Source organism: Lissotriton vulgaris, chromosome 6, assembly GCF_964263255.1.
Source record: "Lissotriton vulgaris chromosome 6, aLisVul1.2, whole genome shotgun sequence".
NCBI lineage: Eukaryota > Metazoa > Chordata > Amphibia > Caudata > Salamandridae > Lissotriton > Lissotriton vulgaris.
The window spans coordinates 1,304,188,061-1,304,206,573 of record NC_141694.1 but is presented as its reverse complement, the minus strand read 5'-3'; the positions used below and the strand labels follow the sequence as shown (position 1 = coordinate 1,304,206,573).

Here is an 18,513-nt window from a genome sequence, read left to right as displayed (position 1 = left end):
GTCACTACACAGTTCAATAGGATCTTTGGCTCGTGGATTTAGTTTGATACCAAGTTCCCATTGATCTTGCCACCCAAGAACATTTACACCTTTGGACGCTATATACAGTTTGATATAGGCAAATCTACCTCTAAAAGTTAAGTGCACATTTAGAAATCCTTCAATTGAAATATTGCCTCCATTAAAGTTTTCAGCTAAAATATCAGATGGTTGTAATTTAGTAAAATCACACACTCCCTGTAATTTTTCATCAAAGTATTGTTTAGTAATGATGGTCCATGGAGACCCAGAGTCTACCATCAATTCCAGATCAACCCCAAGGATGTTAAAATTGCATTTAGGTGATTTCTTACGAGTAAAAACCATGGTACCACTTTGTAAGATGGACACAACATACCCTCTTGCAATCTCCTGTGGGGTAGGTTCAGAATCATTAACCGAAGACACTTTGATGGGAGTGGGATAACTGGGAACAAGACGTGATTGTCCTGTTCTTCCTTGTGAGTTAAAACGTTTCTCCCTACAAACATTACTAAAGTGTCCCAGCTTACCACAAATGTTGCAAGTTCTATTTAGGGCAGGACATCCTGGGAAAGAAGCAACATGTGACTTATTGCCACACCTATAACAGGAAACTAAATTGCTATTAACATCAGGTTTTCTGTAATTACCATTCGACCAATTTTTAACAGTAGATTGTGAGGTAGTACTATTCTTCGCTTCATTCTTGGACTTGACCAAGCACACCTCTTCCTCAACATTAGTCTTACTACCATTGGCACTTTGTTTATCTACAATGTCCATCCATTTTTCAGACATCTCTGTAGATTTAGCAATAGCAATACTCTCTTCCAAACTGGGATCACCTAGGCACCATAACTTATCTTGGACTTTCTTATTCTTAACGTGAACGATAATTTGGTCACGTATCATCTCATCGGCCATTGTACCAAAATTACAACGTAAGGTTAGGGCTCTTAGAGACGTGAGAAAGTCATCGAAAGATTCATCCTGTTTCTGTGCCCTGGTGTAAAACTTAAATCGATTAAGAGCAATATTAGCGGTGGGCTTAAATCTTTTTTCTAATCTGGCAAAAGCCTCAGAATAAACATTGAGATTATCACCACTGCCTGAAGGAGTAGAAATAGGGGGCAAAGTTCTGAAAATCTCTTGCCCTTCTGATCCTAAACAATGCAACAATATGCTCTTTTTCCTCTCTGAACCCATTCGCTCTCCATCAATGGCCTTCATATAGTTGAAGAATTCCTCCTTCCATCTTGCCCAAGGCAAAGGAGGATCACCCTTAATTTGCAAGAATTTAGCAGGAAGGTCAAATTGCATTTCCAAAGACACAGTCGAAATTAAAGCAAATGCCACGAAACCTGTAACAATTTGTAGTAAAATCAATATGCACAAATATAGTACAACATGGAAAATATTGTAAATAAGGTAAGTAAAGCGATATCAATACAATAATGCACAAATACAAAGTCACTTGTAGAAATGAGTAGAATATCCTCAAGCAAGTAACACGAAGAAAGTACCTTCATAACACGGTGGCAGAGAACGTTAAAGAAAGGAATTTCACAAAAAAAAAATGAAATGTAGCAAACGCTGTAAAAAGCGATGATAAAATAGGCTTTCCGTGTAGAATTGAATAAATAGCGCGTCCGTGTAATATTTGAATAAATAAGGCATCCACAACCCTCGCGTATGAAATGAAGTCTCCGTGTAAAATCGGCGAAGGGTTGCTAGGTAACTTCAAAGAAAACAAAATAGAGTCACTTTGCACGCAGCGTATGACGTGAGACGTTACGCTGCGTGTAGAATGCGTTGCAATGCGCACCAGTTGCTGGGAGATGTGACGCGCCAACGTAAAGATGCTCCGTAGGATGCGTTACCATGCGCACCAGTTGCTAGGGGAAATGACGCGCTGGAGTGATGAGCTCAGCGTCTTCGTATCCTGGCAACATGAAACGGGCTTCGGTGAGGCTCGAGCAAAGGTTGAAAGATGCAAAACCTTTCAATTTGATGAATATAGATCGGAAAAATCTCGCAATTCTCGTAGATGGCTCAGGAAACCCAGGAATTAAAGTTGAAAAGGAGCAATTCCAAAGAGAAGGATTTTAAAGGGGTGGAAAAAGTATACAATCCACGGAAGTCCAAAAATGAGTCCAGGAATAATAAAATAGGGTTCACTCCGCTCCTGTGCTGTAGATGGCTGGAGTCCTCGTCGCCAAAATATGTAATAATCCAGGAAAAAGGTTTAAATGAAGAAGCTTTATTCAGCAGCACATCATCAAGTATACAGCTTCAAGGTCCAAGTACAACTGACAGAAAGGGCAGAATGCATCACCAGGAAAGTTCTGAGAACCAGAACTTCATGAACAAAGTCTCATGCAATTAAAGGAGAAGTAATGTATAATGTAGGATATAACAGTCTGGCAATTGGTAGGACTTAGCATGCTCCATTTCTGGCACCCTTTGTACCACAAACCTTCCGACTACCCTCTGTACTGGACTAGGCTGAGATATTTCCTCACCTTTGGCGTATCCTCTGTCTGCTATAGGAGGTGGTCTATTTTCCCCTGTACCAGCCCCGTCCCCCCTTTGGAGCTCGGGACCTTCCATTTCTCTATTATACGGAGGTGGTCTGTCCATCAATAACCTATTTATCAGGCTGTCTTCCGTCTCGCTCTCATCATCTTCCACTAGTGGTTTCTTTTCTCCTGTGACTTCTATCACTGGGTACAGCTTGTCTACTTCGATTCTCTGCACTCTCCACTTTTTAGCTTCCTCATCCCATTTGGCATCCTGCACTGCTCTTACCGATCGTTTCACTCTTTCTTGGCGCCTGTTCAAGCTCCGGTCGTACGCCGCCCTAAACCACGCATTGAGGGCTTCAAACTGTGTTGGTCTGGGTAGGGGTCTCGTCGCGAGCATTACTGCTTTCAACTGGTTCAATGCTTCTAACCTAAACGTTCCGTATTTCGGGAACGTCAATTCCTCATTCCCTTCTGTCATCTTACTCCACTCAGAGATCCACAGTATAGTATGCAACCCAACATTCGTAGCCATGTAATGGGCTGGTGTACCCTCCGGCGGGACCTCTTCCCCGTCCACCGATTCTCTATTTTCTTTCTTAAAGATCGTTCTCAAGCGCCTAAAGCATTTCATGATTAAATTCACAATTTTCTACTTCGTTACGTTTATTTACTTCCTGATGACAATCCACCAATCCTAGCGCGGTTCTTGCTAGCTGACCTATCACAGCGCGGCTCTTGACAACCGGCCTATCCCAGCGCGGTCTTACACCAACCGGCCTATCACAGCGCGGCTCTCTCTGACGTCACTCGTGTCCCCTTCGTAGCAGTTCCCCTCCTTTCTCAGCTCGTATCCCGGTCATGCATGCGTCCCATTCATACTCTGAAAAATGATTACTTCCGACCAAGCGATCACTTTTCTTGACTGTACGCCCACAGTCTAACTGTAATTGTCACCTCAACTGACGAAACGTCTTCCGTGTAAACGTCTTAGACGATCGCCTCAACTGATAGGTTACTTACACACGGTAACTTCCGACCAGCGTCCGTTACTCACACACTCACTCTTTCATTCCCCCTATCACGGTCCTGCGGGCGATCAATGGTACCTCATGACCCCCTTCACAATGGTTGACAATTACTCTGGATGTCCGATACACCCGAACCACTTAAGCTCTTCTCTGAACTTAAGATTTTCACCAGGTTGCGCGCGCTCACAACCGTCTCACAATCACACTACAGGCATTCAACTCCGCATGACATTACAACACAAGTACAACACAAAACACCGCAATCTGACAACGCATGACCCTTTATACTCACTCTCGACCGTCTCTGCTGCTTTCTCTCTCGCACCGTCAGCACCTTCTTCGGCAGGCGATTCTTCTGCTGGTCATCTCTCGATCTCTAGGGGCCTCGGGGTAATCTTAACCTAGTCTAGATCACCTTCCTCAAGAAGGCAACCATCCTCTGCTACCAACTGGGAAGGTGGGATTTTCGATCTCTTATCTGATCACTCTAGATCTAAATCCCCAATCAGGTCGACTAAATCTTTGTTGCCTGTCATTGAGTAAAAAGTAATCTACTACCAGGTTAATCAAACTAATAATTGGCACGACTCTGAAGAACCACTTACCACGGATCAGTTTTAAAGTTTTATTATAAAGCCAAGGTTAACTGAAGATACAAGCATCTCAATATTAGGTTCAAAAGGTACACTGGCATCAGCAAAAACATGAATTCTCTGAAAGATCTTAAACGACAGAAAAATACCACTAAAGCCAGTTCAAGAATTAACAAGTTTGCCAATATAGACACAAGATGTAACTTAGAAGTCATTTACAGAAAGGAAAGAGATCAGATTAGACTGTCCCTGCACTAGACTAGGTGGCATCCCTACTTAGCAGAATCTTAACCTAAAAAGGTGTCAGCCGTGGTGACTTCCAAAGAAGTTCACTCACTTTCTCTTAGTCTGAGGTGGAACCCTATGCATTGCAGTCATGCCCTCTCTGCCTACCCATCCGCTCTCTAAGGGTCCTCAGGCCATCTGCTCTAACTCCACCCCAGGGTGCTGTCCCTAATACAAAATCACATTTACAGTTGAAACGCCCCTCAGAGACGCCCCTCACGTACACATCTCACGTGGTTTCGATTCTGGTTTCTTCCATGCGGCTACTCCTCTGGGCCTCTTCGTTAGCGTTGACCTTGCTTCCCAGGCTTCTTCTCCGGCTCGCTGGTACCCCCCCAGAACATTCCTGAACCCTCCTCCAGGCCTGTGCCTGTCTCCCTGGACAGAGCTCTATTCATCACGCTCTAGATTGGAACCCCCTCACACCTGCAGACAGACACCCACAACTTGGGCCCCAAATTCCAGGCTTCACTTATCTGTTTCAGGCCATAAAACTTCGACCAGAATTGACAATTTATTCTTAACGAGACTCGACTTTAACTAACACGTGCAGATCAAAGAAGCCACTTTATCTTTCCAGGCCTACTAAAATTCCTGCAGTGGCTTACACTCAGTGAACCCTTATTTCTAAAACTAAAACAATTCTTGTTAATACACTCTGATTATATGAAACACTTCTATTAAAACATGATTCTTAACATGTGAGCAGAAATTACTGAATAATAGTAAATCCATGTCATGTGAAAGATGTAAATGCACGTTTTCGTTCTTCATACATTGCCATGAGGCCTGCACATTTCTACGTTTTGCAGCATTACATTTTCTTCAGTAGCAGCTACATAACATGGAATCTGATTAACACTTCTAACATTCCTAAACACTTCCACACATTTCTACATTAGTTCCACACTCTATATATGTTTTCTATATTGACTAAACACTCATGAGTATATGCGGTTATATATTTTCAACACTTTTGGATACTTTAACTGAATTCGTGCAACTGGGTTGTACATATGGTGCACTTATACATTTTACTTAATTTGCGCTCTCTCAAGAGCGACAGAGGACTTATCATGCTGTCTGGTGAGACTCTCACTGGCTCTAATGAGAATGCACCGTTTTTGCATGGACGTCATTTGGGAATAGTCAGGGGCCGCAGCTGTGACCTCTAGCTTTCTCCCTGATACTCCTGACACTTCCTTTGCGACCCCTGGCCTCAGAGGAGGCCCCTGCTACTTATAAAATTAATCTATTGCCCCTCTCCCTGAATGTAACACTACTCAACAAAAGACATGCACTGCACAAACTGTTAAGTGTTACATTTAAGCTGAACTCATATTACCCAATCCTGTATGCTAATAGTGCTCACCCATAATATATTTATGTTTGGTACAAACTGCCTTGGCGAGGCTGCTATACAGAGCACAAAAAGTAAGATAATCTAAAAATAAGCATTTTACCTGTTTGACTGTTTTTGACTGGTTTACACAGGAGAATATCTGGAAAGAGGCATAAGTATAAAAAAAGGGCATCCACGTACTACTGGGTGTATAACTCTACATGGGCTTGTAGGACACCCAAAAGCTACATGATGTCACTTTTATTGTCAGAGGATCCTGCAATCACCTTTTCATGCACCCTCTGGCTCAGCACTCACTTCCTTTAGGTAGATTTATTGTACTGTTAAGAAACATATTTCCTTCTTTTTTATGTGAAAAGATTCGAAGTATATACTCTACCTTTCGGTATCCATGAATAACATATTATGTAACACAGGTTTGTACAAAGCCATTTGTTCAAGTTTTCCAGGATAGGCTGCAAGGGGCCAATTCACAAAGACATTTATGAGTGCACTGAGTAGTACTCCTGTAGTACTACTTCACATACTCATATATGCCTTTGTGCTCCATACTAAAGAACATAGGGCCATATGTATGGAGGCAATTTTGCGATCGCAAATGCCGAAATATGCCGAATTTCGGCATTTGCAATCGCAAAATTGCTAAGTGGTATGTATGTAAGCGAAACAGCCTCGCAAAATAAGAAATCGCAAATTTGCGATTCCCTTTTTTGCAATGGCATCCTTAAATGCAATGTATGAGGGCCAGAAAAAGTGCAATTTGGTACTCATGCACACTTCAGGGGTGTAACAGGGTGTCCTTTTGACACCCTGGCACCCTTGAAATTGCATTCTCAATTTGCGATTCTCTAATTGAGAATTGCAAATTGAGAATGTCTTCTCATTCATTCCTATGGGCCTCTAGGCCCATAGGAATGAATGGGGAGGTATTCCTTAATTGCGAATTGCAATTTGCAATTTGCGATTCGCAATTAAGGAATATGTAGGATTCGTAAAATTATTTGTAAAACCTACATACATAGCATTTTGCAATTCTCAAATAGCGATTCCCTAAAAATCCTATTTGAGAATAGCAAAATGTAACTTTCATACATATGGCCCTTAGACAAGAAGGAAAGATGTTTTTTAAGGGTGTCAAAATGTGATCATTATAAAAGAAAACCACCAAAACATTAATTTAGGGGTAGCTTAAAGATGCACAAAGAAATTTATGAGTAGGCGATGTAGTCCTATAGTCGAGCTACTTCGTGTACTCATAAATGCCTTTGTGAATTGGCCCCCAAATATCTTCTTACACCAGCAATTCAGTCTTGCTTCAGTTTGTGAAGGAGGGATAGAGGATTAATTACTCCAGTGGTGTGATACACACAAGCCCACAAATGACTAATAGCAGACGTATACCTCATACAATAACATAAGTAAAGTATAATGTACCATACATTTCTGTTGTATAGCTTTTTAAAGAAGAATAGGTAATAGTGACACGGCCCTAAAGTTATTGAAAATTGTTTTTCTTTTTTGTTTCACATGAGGACTTATTTTTATCATAGCTAGTGTATGAACATTTTTCCACCACTTACATCTGTTGACAACAAAAGGGTATCTCTTTCACTAAAGGCTTCTTTACTTACCTGGTTCCTGGATCTATCCCAACCAATTAGATAAAAAAGAGAATGGCCCTTATTGCGATGTTGGATCTAACTACAACAATACGGACTGGAACAGTGCGACCATAGGTCGATGGTTCCGACCACAGAATTTGGATGCAACCAGCCTATGGATGGTCAGAAACAACCATTTTTCAATGGTAGCTGTGCGGCGGGAAGAAAAGGTCTGCTGCAGAATCTCCCATTGAAAAATGGATGTCTTTAAAAATGCCTGCACCACGAGGAAGGCAACATACAGTGCCTGTCACACAATACAGAGATGCTTAGGGTGGCACCATAGGTGCCCCCAGGCCCCATAATAGAGGGGCAAGGGGCGAAGGAGACCCTGCTAGGTGCTCCAAAGTCACTTTCCGACAGCCTTTCTATGTCAGAAAGGTCAACATGGAAAGGCTGTGTGAAAGTGTCATCATAATCCCGACAGCGGAGCCGAGGCTGGCTCCACCATGATTATGGGATTATGATGCCTTCTGACGCTCCAATGGGTTCCTTGAGCCCGTCGGAAGCACAGCGGAATCTCGCCGCAGGTTTTCCTCTGACTGTGGCATTGTAATATATCGGTCAGAGGGAAACCATCGATGTTGGAAAGAAAGCCTCCGACAAGTTGTCGAATGGTTTCCGCCTGACATCGAAATCGGGCCCTATATAGTAAATGACTCCCCCAGGCCACCCATTGTGACCCTGTTAATGTGAATTTATGTTTCAGTGAACTATTAAAGTGAGCTGCATAACGTGCACATGCTACAACCAGAAACGAGTTTATTGTTTATTGCACTTCCATATGGGGAAAGCTATGGGCATGGCTGCTGTTTTTCAAAAACATACTCCATTATCAGACTAAATCACAAACTTTGAGATCTGGCTTCTTGGTAAAATGAGTAATTGGGACCTTCATAGATCAGGCCTTCTATCCTTTCTACCTGACTCAATTATCCTTCCTCATGTCTAAGCTAATCTCACCACTTCTGCTTGCGGACAGAACTGGTAGAAGATAGTCCATATATTTCACCAAAATTGTTTGAAATATCTGCCAATAAAACATACTACTTACTGGTACAGGAGTGGGGTAGAAATCTAAATGGTTTACCTTCAAGTTCTGGATGTTGCACCTTAAGCTATGGATTTCTTTAATCTAAGCATTTTTTCAAATTATTACAAAAGATTGCACATTTTTTTAAAGCAAGAAATTTAATTTCCATACCACAATAATGTATTTGGTAATTCCTAAAGTTTGAAAATTCATCATAGATGTGGGACCTCTGGTAGGTGAAGTATGTTCTTTTGTCATATGTCTGTCTCTTATTATAGGATGCAGGTGCTTGTCAATTTGAATAGCTCCAGGTAATGCTTATTCTTTCTCTTCTGTGTTTTTCAGGAGATTCACTATTGAGAGGTCCAACAGGGTTTCTCTCTGAAAGACGTGGATCCTACCCATTTATAGATTTTCGACTCATAAACAGTAAGTAGGCTAACACTTTGTCTTCTTCTTGAACATTGATGGTACAATGGATTAAATGTGGTGATATGTCTCTTTTTTATGTATCATATCCATGATGTAACCATTTGCAGCAAATATCATCAATTATACATTAAACAAAGTCATGAGAAAATGATTTTGAAGGTCTACACACAACTGGATTTATCATGCAACCATTTGCCTCATTGTATTGTATTGTATTGTAATTGCATTTGTATAGCGCTTACTACCCCTGATGAGGCGTCAAAACACTTTTTCGGCGAGTAGCACGCTACTCCGGGACCCATAGAGGAGTAGCGTTGAATTAGTATAGTGAAACATGCAAGTAAACTTCTAAGTGGTGGATAGGTTAGTCAGTTATTTGGATGTGGAAGGATAGCAGAAGGATAGAAGAGGAAAAAAGGTTTGTATTTATATATCTTGTTACCCCTGATGGGGTGTTGAAGCACGGTCCTCTGGAAACCCATAAAGGATTAGTAGTGAATTAGTATGGTGAAATATGAAAGTAATTTGAGTGGTGGATATTAATCAGCTATTTGGAGTGAGAAGGATTGCGGAGGGATACCAGGGGAAGAAAGGTTTGCATTCATATGGCACCTGTTACCCCTGATGGGTGTTGAAGCGCTTTTCTGGCAAGTAGCACGCTGCTACGGAACCCATAAAGGATTAGTGTTGAAAATTAGTATAGTGAAATATGAAGTAATTTGAGTGGTGGATGTGTTATTCAGTTATTTGGACAGAGAAGGGTAGGTGGCGGGATTGAAGAGGGAAGAGGATTGTATATACCTTCCCAGAGAGCTGGAAGCACACCGAGATCAACGCCTTACTCAAGAAACCCAAGACGGACCCCAAGGACCTCAAGAACTTCGGTCCCATCTCCCTGCTCCTGTTCTCGGCGAAGGTCTCCGAGAAAATCGTCAACAAGCAACTGACCCGCTACCTCTAGGACAACAACATCCTGGACCCATCCCAATCCGGTTTCCGCAGCAACCACAGCACCGAAACCTCCATCATCGCCGTCACCGACGACATCAGGAGCCTGCTCGACAACGGAGAAACAGCAACCCTCATACTCCTGGACCTGTCAGCTGCCTTCGACACGGTCTGCCACCACACACTACGAACACACCTACATGATGCCAGAATCCAAGAGAAGGCCCTGGACTGGACCACATTCTTCCTCTCCAGCAGAACACAGAGCATCCGCCTCCCCCCTTTCAGATCCACTGCCACAGAGATCATCTGCGGCGTACCCCAGGGCTCCTCCCTCACCCCAACGCTGTTCAATATATACATGGCACCCCTCGCCTTTGTCGCCCGTCAGCATGACCTCAACATCATCTCCTACGCTGACGACACCCAGCTGATCATCTCTCTCACCAAAGACCCTCACACCGCCAAAACCAACCTCCACGAAGGAATAAAGGCTGTCGCCGAATGGATGAGCAACAGCCGACTGAAGCTGAACTCGGACAAGACGGTGGTCCTCGTCCTCGGCTCCAACCCCTCAGCCTGGGATGACTCCTGGTGGTCGACATCACTGGGAACAGCCCCAACACCCACTGACCACACATGCAACCTGGGGGTCATCCTTGACTCCACCCTCTCCATGACTAAACAGGTCAACGCCGTCTCCTCATCCTGCTTCAACACCCTACGAATGCTCCGCAGGATCTTCAAGTGGATCCCCACCGAAACAAGAAGAACAGTAACCCAGGCCCTTGTCTCCAGCAGGCTGGACTACGGAAATGCCCTCTACGCAGGAACATCAAACAAGCTCCTAAGACGGATGCAACGCATCCAGAACGCCTCAGCACAACTAATCCTCGACATCCCCCGCCGCAGCCACATCACACCCCACCTTAGAGACCTACACTGGCTCCCCGTCAACAAGAGGATAACCTTCAAACTCTTCATCCACGCACACAAGACCCTCCACAACGCCGGCCCAGCGTACCTCAACAACGACTCAGCTTCTACGCCCCTACCCGCAAGCTCTGCTCCGCCGGCCTTGCCCTCGCCACAGTGCGCGCATCTGAAGAACAACTGCAAGGGGCAGATCCTACTCCCACCTCGCCGCCAAGACCTGGAACACCCTCCCCACCAACTTACGGCAGACCCAGGATCTCCTGGCCTTCAGACGTCTTCTCAAGACCTGGCTCTTCGATCAGTAGCAGCATCCCCCCCCCCCCCCCCCCCCAGCGCCTTGAGACCCTCTGTAGCGCGCTTAACAAATGTCCTGATTGATTGATTGATTATTTATATAGCGCTTGCTACCTCTGATGGGGTTTTGAAGCGCTTTTTTGGCGAGTAGCACGCTACTCTGAAACCCATAAGGATTAGTGTTGAATTAGTATGGTGAAACATGAAATTAATTTGAGTGGTGGATATGTTAGTCAGTTATTTGGATTGAGAAGGGTTGGGGAGGGGGTAGAAAAGGGAAAAAGGTTGGCATTTATCTAGCGCTTGTAACCCTAATGGGGTGTTGAAACGCTTTATTGGCGAGTAGCACGCTACTCTGGAACCCAATAAGGATTAGTGGTGAATTACTATAGTGGAATATGGAATTTGAGAAGTGAACATGTTAGTCTGTTATTTTGATTGAAAAGGATACTGGAGGGATAGAAGAGTGAAGGATTTTTTGTATTTCTTTTTTTAGGTCATAGCAGTAGGAGGAGGTTTTTTTAATGAGTTAAAAGGGTTTTTGGAGGGGAAGAGTCAGAGGGAAGAGTTTAGAAAGGTTTGTTTTAGGGGATCGGTATAGTAAAAGAGGTGTCAGATGATGCAAAGAGGGGTAGAGTAGGAGAGAGTCTAGAAAGAGTTATTGTAGGGATCATAGTAAAGGTATAGGGTTTGGGATAAATGAGAGAGTGGATATAGAGGATATATTGATAGCTGTATAGGGTGAGAGATAGTGCACTGGAAAGAGTAGTAGAAAGAAGTTTGAGATGAGTCAGAAAGTTGGGCTGGAAGATATATTGAAAGAAGTATAGGCTGAGAAATAGGGTAGTGCATTGGAAATGCAAAATTAGACGAAAGTGATAAATATATAGATCCATAAGTACATTGAAAGTATATAGACCCATAAATGAGGTAAGTATATGTAGATTAAAGATATTTATAGAGGTACAGGATGAGAAATAGGGTAGTGCATTGGATATGATTTTTCAGGAGAAAAGTAACAGACACACAGATTTTTTTTTAACAACATAATTATTCTACATGTTTATACAAAGTACTACACAAAGATTGATGACCTAAAGTGCAAATGTCCATGGCACAATGAGGGGCACAATTGCCAATAAGGTTTTAAGAAAGACAGCTGATGGAGTAAATGGTCTGTGAAATCCAGGGTCTGTGAAATCCTTTCTTATTAGGCACAAGGAGTCACAATTGAATTTGAGGGGCTCTAATAAAGTACCATGTAGGTTGAACAAAATATTTGTTTTCGTAAAACAGCAGATCTTTTAGAAAGGATGAAACCACTGGTGAGTAGACATTATGCTTTGATGGAAATAGAGGTTAGTGAGTTGTTTTGTGCTGCCCGAAACTGATGAATTTGAACCACAGCTCCTGTCTGCACTAACTGCAAAATATGTTCACTAATGTTACGAAAGGGGTGGCAACGCCCTTTCTCTTGAACTTTTGTGCTAAACCACTGTGTTTCCGAAGCAAATCAATTGGTGCGAGACGAAATTTGATTTGTTGCAGAAGCGGATCAAACCCGCAGCACCTCGTCCCTAGCACCTCTGCAGTCGGATTGGGTGGAGTTGGAAATAATGACCTGACCTGTCGTTCTCTGCTCCGCTTAACCCCTTCCATGCTGATGACGGCCGGGTGCCGTCATGGCACACAGTGCTTGTGTGCTGATGACGGCTTCCGGCCGTCATGACCGCACCCGCGATGTGCCGCATAGGTGCAGAATCGCAGCCGCGCCTAAGGGGTTAAAAAAAGCAATCATCTTTCTCTGCATTATTTGCTAGCTTCATACATACAATCTACACATTTGTACAATTAGATTTCATGTCTTTTTCAAACATATGCTTTAGTGCTCCTGACAAATGTTATGAACTTTGGCAAAACTCTGATCCACATTGAATCATTTTGAAATGAACCAATATCATAAAACTGAAAGTGCACTGGTTTGTGACTAGCAAACTAAGCATTTTTGTAATATGCGGATGTGAATGTGAATGGTCTAACAGAAAACATTTTATTTACCCAAAGTATTGGTAATCGTTTGAGACAATTTTACTTTAAAGGAAAAGTATTTGCTAAGAGATCTTTGGCAATTAAACCCATGAATAAACCTAATTCTGGAATACCGCCAATTCTGCTTCAATCCCCAAAACATGTTGGAAACAATCCCTCATCACTTTGGTACCCCAAAGGAACACTTCCTTTCACTGTTCGCCCATCTAGACATCTTTGGAACCTTTGAAACAGTAACATACTGCCTTTTTTTAATCTATCAACCTCATTTCAGCCTCATTAGGTTTTTTTTTGATAATCAAGTTTATTAGATTTTCCAGAGAACAAAAAATACATTGGTAGCAAATCAGACACATTATTCAGATACAGCATAATCGAAAGACGACGACATAGACTCATAAGGCACCTGTGGAATGAGTACAACACTTGCTTGTAAATCGCCATGTACTCAACACACTTGAACACCTCAAACGGGCAGTAAGTTGAACCATTTGCCTCATATTTTGCCGAAAAGTTTGGGGCATCCCTGGGCCCGAAGAGGGGCTCCTCCTGAGTTCCACACCAATCCACTCCCGTCTCCATTTCCGCTTAGTAGGTGGCTTGGCCTTGGACCAGAGCGCCGCTATATCATGCTTTGCCACTGCCACTGCCTTTCCCAGGAAGCACTTATCCGCCCGGGATCCATCAAGGCTGTCAAACACCCACAGGATCAGGCGTGGCGGGTCGTGGGGAACCTCCTGCCCTAGAGTTTGTGTAAGCTCAAGTTCCCCCCCGTGCAGAACGGCGCAAGGGCAGGACATTGCCACACCATGTGGTAAAAGTCTGCTGGAGGGTGGCTGCAGCGCGTGCAGGATGGGGAGGGTGGCATGTGGGAGCTGTACAAGCGCTCTGGGGTGAGGTATGCCATGTGGAGATAATAGAGTTGTACTAGACGCAACTTGGAGGAGGTCGTCTAGTCTTGGGGGTCATAAGGGCTTCCCTCTAATCCGCGTCTTCCAGGGGACCCATCCATCCCTCCCAGCAGGCACGAAGCAGGTCTAGGGATATGCGGGCCATTGTTCACTAAGGGGCGATAAATCTGCGATACCCCCCTCTGCCCAGGTTCCCAATCATCACTTGGGCCTCCAGGGGGCTAAATTCCGGGAAGGAGGTAGGGGACGGAATGTGGGCTTAGAGGGCGTGCCTCAACTGTAAGTACTTGTAAAATTGGGAGGAATGGAGGGAGTAATGGTGTTGTAAGTCTGCAAACGATCTGACATGGTCCCCCATCCAGACGTCTCCTAATAGTGAGATACCAACGTGGTCCCAACTACGGAAGTCTTGGAGAGACGAGACCTCGTCCAGCCAAGCCCCACTCCACAGAGGCATCTGTCTGGCGAGTTTCCGGTCCCACTTTACGTGGTGTAGGGCAGCTCGCCAAGCCATGAGCACCGTTATGGTGACGGGGGAAGAGCCTGTGGTACGGGGCTGCCATACAGGTAGGCTTGGATCTGTGCAAAGTCTATTGACCTGAATTCCACCCGATATGCCTGGTCAGACCAGCCACCTGCGAATCAGTCCTGGATCACAATGAGCCTCGTGGCCAGGTAGTAGAGGTGAAGATTAGTAACCCCCATGCCCCCATCGTAGGGGGGTGTCCGGCAATGTGCTAGGGGCATTTGCGGCCTCCCTCCTCCTCACAAAAATCGGGTGAGGACACCATCCAATTCCCGAAACCAGCTGCCTGGGAGATGAGTGGTAACATTTTGTAAGATGTACAGGAAGCGGGGGAGGACCATTATTTTGAAAGGGGTACTCCTACCAAGGGGTTTGAGAGGGAGGGGTTGCCATTTACTGAGGTCCGCCTTGGCCCTGGTGTCCAGGGGCTTGATGTTCAGGGTCCACTCGAGTTCCGGGAGGAGGGCAACCCACACCCCTACGTACTTGAATGATTGCCTACGTGGGGATGGTCGTTTGCCAGTCGAAGCACGCCCGGGATGAGTGTAGGGGAACAAGGCAGACGCAGCCATCGCACCCCAACTACGGAAGATCATCAACATCTCCTTCGAAACAGCGACATTCCCAGAATGCTGGAAGCACGCCGAAATCAACGCCCTCCTCAAAAAGCCCAAGACGGACTCCAAGGACCTCAAGAACCTCCGGCCCATCTCCCTGCTCCCGTTCCCGGCGAAGGTCATCGAGAAAATCGTCAACATGCAACTGACCCGCCACCTCGAAGACAACAACATCCTGGACCCGTCCCAATCCGGTTTCAGACGAAACCACAGCAGGTCGAGGTCGGGACAGGTCAGTAGGGCTAGGGCCAAGATAGTTGGTGTCCTCCTCTTCTTCAGCACGGCTCTTCCGTCCTTCTTCTTCTTGTTTCTTATTGTCTGAAGAGGCAAGGTTCATGGTTGCCCCTAAATACTAAATATAGGGGTGTTACATGTAGGTACAGGCCGGGACCAATGGGTTCTTCCTTGGGTTGGGTACACGGCAAACGTGGGCACACCTCTCTTCCTAACTTGGTATTCCCGCTGATTCTCATGCCCAAAGTGGGGGTCAGAAACGGTGGGGGCTTGCTGATGGGAGCAGCAAATGGCTGGGGTAGTTCACAAAGGCGGCAAGCCTTTGAAGCGTCCCTTTCGTGGACCCTGCCCATCCTGGGGGAAGTGGCTTGGCATGTTGTCCCAGGATGTGCATTGTTTCAGTCCCCCGTGAGAGGCAGGCTCTCGAACAAGGGGTCCAGAAACATGTCTGGTGGTGGCAGCTGGCGAGCAGCCACTCAGCCAGGAAACTAAAGTTAGTGCATTTTTCATTAAATCCTGGCATCAGTGTGGGTTTAATGTGCAGAGAACTTTGATACCAAACTTCCCAGTTTTCAGTAAAGCCATCATGGTGCTGTGGAGTTGGTAATGACAAACTCCCAGTACATATACTGTTAATGGCATTACTGCACTTAAGATGTCTAAGAATTGGCTTAGACACTGTAGGGGTACAGGGCACCTGTACCCTCACCACTGGTATAGTGCACCGAGCTAGAGGGTTGGCTTACCTATGCCAGGGCAGTGGTTTGTAAGCATGGCATGTGTGCCATGTCGACTCTTCTCTTTGTTCTGCACCAAAACATGAATCCTGCAATGATGGCGGTGTGTGTGTGTGTGTAAATCTACAGTGACTCTAAGGGTGGCGCAGTAAGTGCTGCAGCCCTTAGAGGCCTTCCCTGGTCACAGTGCCCCTGGTACCCATGGTAACTTTTACAGAAGACTTATATGTGGCCAGAGAGTTGCCAATTGGGGTTTGCATCAGCACAGTTTAGGGAAGGGACATAGGCCCTGTGTACCTGGTTGGCAGGAACCCAGGGCATACTCAGTCAAGGTACATCAACAGTTTTGGCAAAAAGTGGGGACAACCATGCAAAAGGAGCACTTTCCTACAATTGTAATATTCTGTTGGCAGTTGTTTGGAAAAACAATAGTATTGTAATACCTTTAACCTTGTCAAAGAAGACCAATTAATCAACATACAGATTTCATATTCTGCAGCACCATCAGAGAAGCAATGAACCTCTCCCAAGGTATCTGGTGTCTTTTGAAACACCCCATTGTATGGATTCTGAGGGCCACTGGTCACTAATCATGGTGTGCTAAAGCCCACTAGTGGTCAGTTCTTGCTAAAGAGTGGGCGGAATATTTACTAAAAAAATGACGGAGAGCGGTGTTACTCCAAATTTGGCAACACTGCGCTCCAACATTTTTAAAACGTAGTGGCGCTCAGTATTTACAATAATATGGCACACCCCTGCATTTCCCTTAGCACTGGTGCTAAAAAGCTACCTAGCACCAGCGTAGGCCCCCTTGCACCTTGTTGCAAGGGTGCCTACTCTGCAGGGGGGATTGTTTATGTGTAGGAAGGGACACCTTCCTGCACATAAACAATAAATAATATCGATTTGCTCTTTCTCTGTCTACTGTAGAATGAAGCACACATGGAAAGAGCAAAAAATTAGGAGAAATTAATTATTTCTCCTCGTATCACCATTCTAAGACCAGGTATTACCTGGCGTTAGTTTTTGGTTCTGCCCCAGCCTTGTAAATCTTTGGCAGCATCAAAAAGCAATGAGTGTTGCGGTGGAACACCCACTGCGACGTCCATTGCCCGCCCCTTTGTCGTAGCAGACTGCGGCGATAAGGGTCATATTTACAAGGTGGTGTTAGGCCACGTTAAGTGGCTTAGTGATGCTCTGGGGCATTAGGGGCTTGTTAATATGCCCCTTGTTTTGGTGTTGAATCCAGGGATTTAAGTGGGCTGGGTCTCATAGGGTCTGAGCACCGCAGTTTTTGTACGGGGGCCTCGAAACGTGTTTCTGCCGTGCTCTGTTTTGTGCCCTGGCACAGGCGGCCTGTTTTTTTTTCTGGGCTGAAGTAGCAGCAGGCAAATCGATGTGTGTGTGGTGAGCGTTGAAGGGAAATCTTTTAAAGAGAGTCATATTCTCTCTGGATTTCCCTTCTCTTTTTGAATCTCAAGAGCAGCAACAATGTCGTGGTGTCACCACCAGGGCTTTAAGTGGAAGTATTTTCAATATTACATACAAGCTATAGTTGCGACTTATTTATTTTATGCAACTAGCAACCATTGACAAACCCAATCATCCTGACTTGTAGGTATGATATAACTTTTTGTATCATATATCTGGACGCAATGACAGATACAGCAAATACAAGTCGGGCACCACACTGTGCTAAATACAGACTTGTAGCTTACTTGTTTTTAAGCACATGCTTAATTACATTGACCAAGACCCTTTGAGAGACCCATCCATTCCATTCAGCTACTGAGCAAAACGCTAGTAGTTTTCAGCCAAAGTAAGGGCCATATGTATCATCAACCTGATTTGCGATTCTGAAATAGCGATTTTTTAGGATTTGCTATTTCAGAATCGCAAATAGGGATGTATGTACAAATTTGCCATTTTTTTGCGAATTCTTAGAATTCATTAATTGCGATTAGAAAATTGCGAATTGCAATTAAGGAATACTTTCCCATTCATTTATATGGGCCAGGAGGCCCATAGGAATGAATGGGAAGTTATTCTCAATTTGCGATTCGCAATTTGAGTATCGCAAATTGAGAATAATTTCAAGGGTGCAGGGGTGTCCAAAGGACATTCTGTTGCACCCCTGAAATAAGCATGGGTGCACATGTGGCGCACATATATGCCCTAAGGCAGAGGTCTTCAAACTTTTTGATGCCGAGACCCCCTTGTAAAACCTTTTTAGGGGTAAGGACCCCCTTCTGACAAAAGTTTCTAGAAACTGGTACTCCTCATCATCATCTTTTGACAACCATAAATGCGCCTGTTAGAC

General features: G+C 44.6%; 1 protein-coding gene across 3 annotated transcripts in view; it reads left to right on the top strand.

Annotated features, from left to right (window-relative positions):
- PDE7B (phosphodiesterase 7B) overlaps positions 1-18,513 on the top strand; it is a 1,067,027-nt gene that overhangs the window by 854,999 nt on the left and 193,515 nt on the right. For all 3 annotated transcript variants that reach the window (XM_086927442.1, XM_086927441.1, XM_086927440.1), the window contains one exon: positions 8,855-8,938. In XM_086927442.1, coding sequence (XP_086783568.1) covers positions 8,855-8,938 — 84 coding nt within the window. The remainder of the gene's footprint in view (positions 1-8,854; positions 8,939-18,513) is intronic.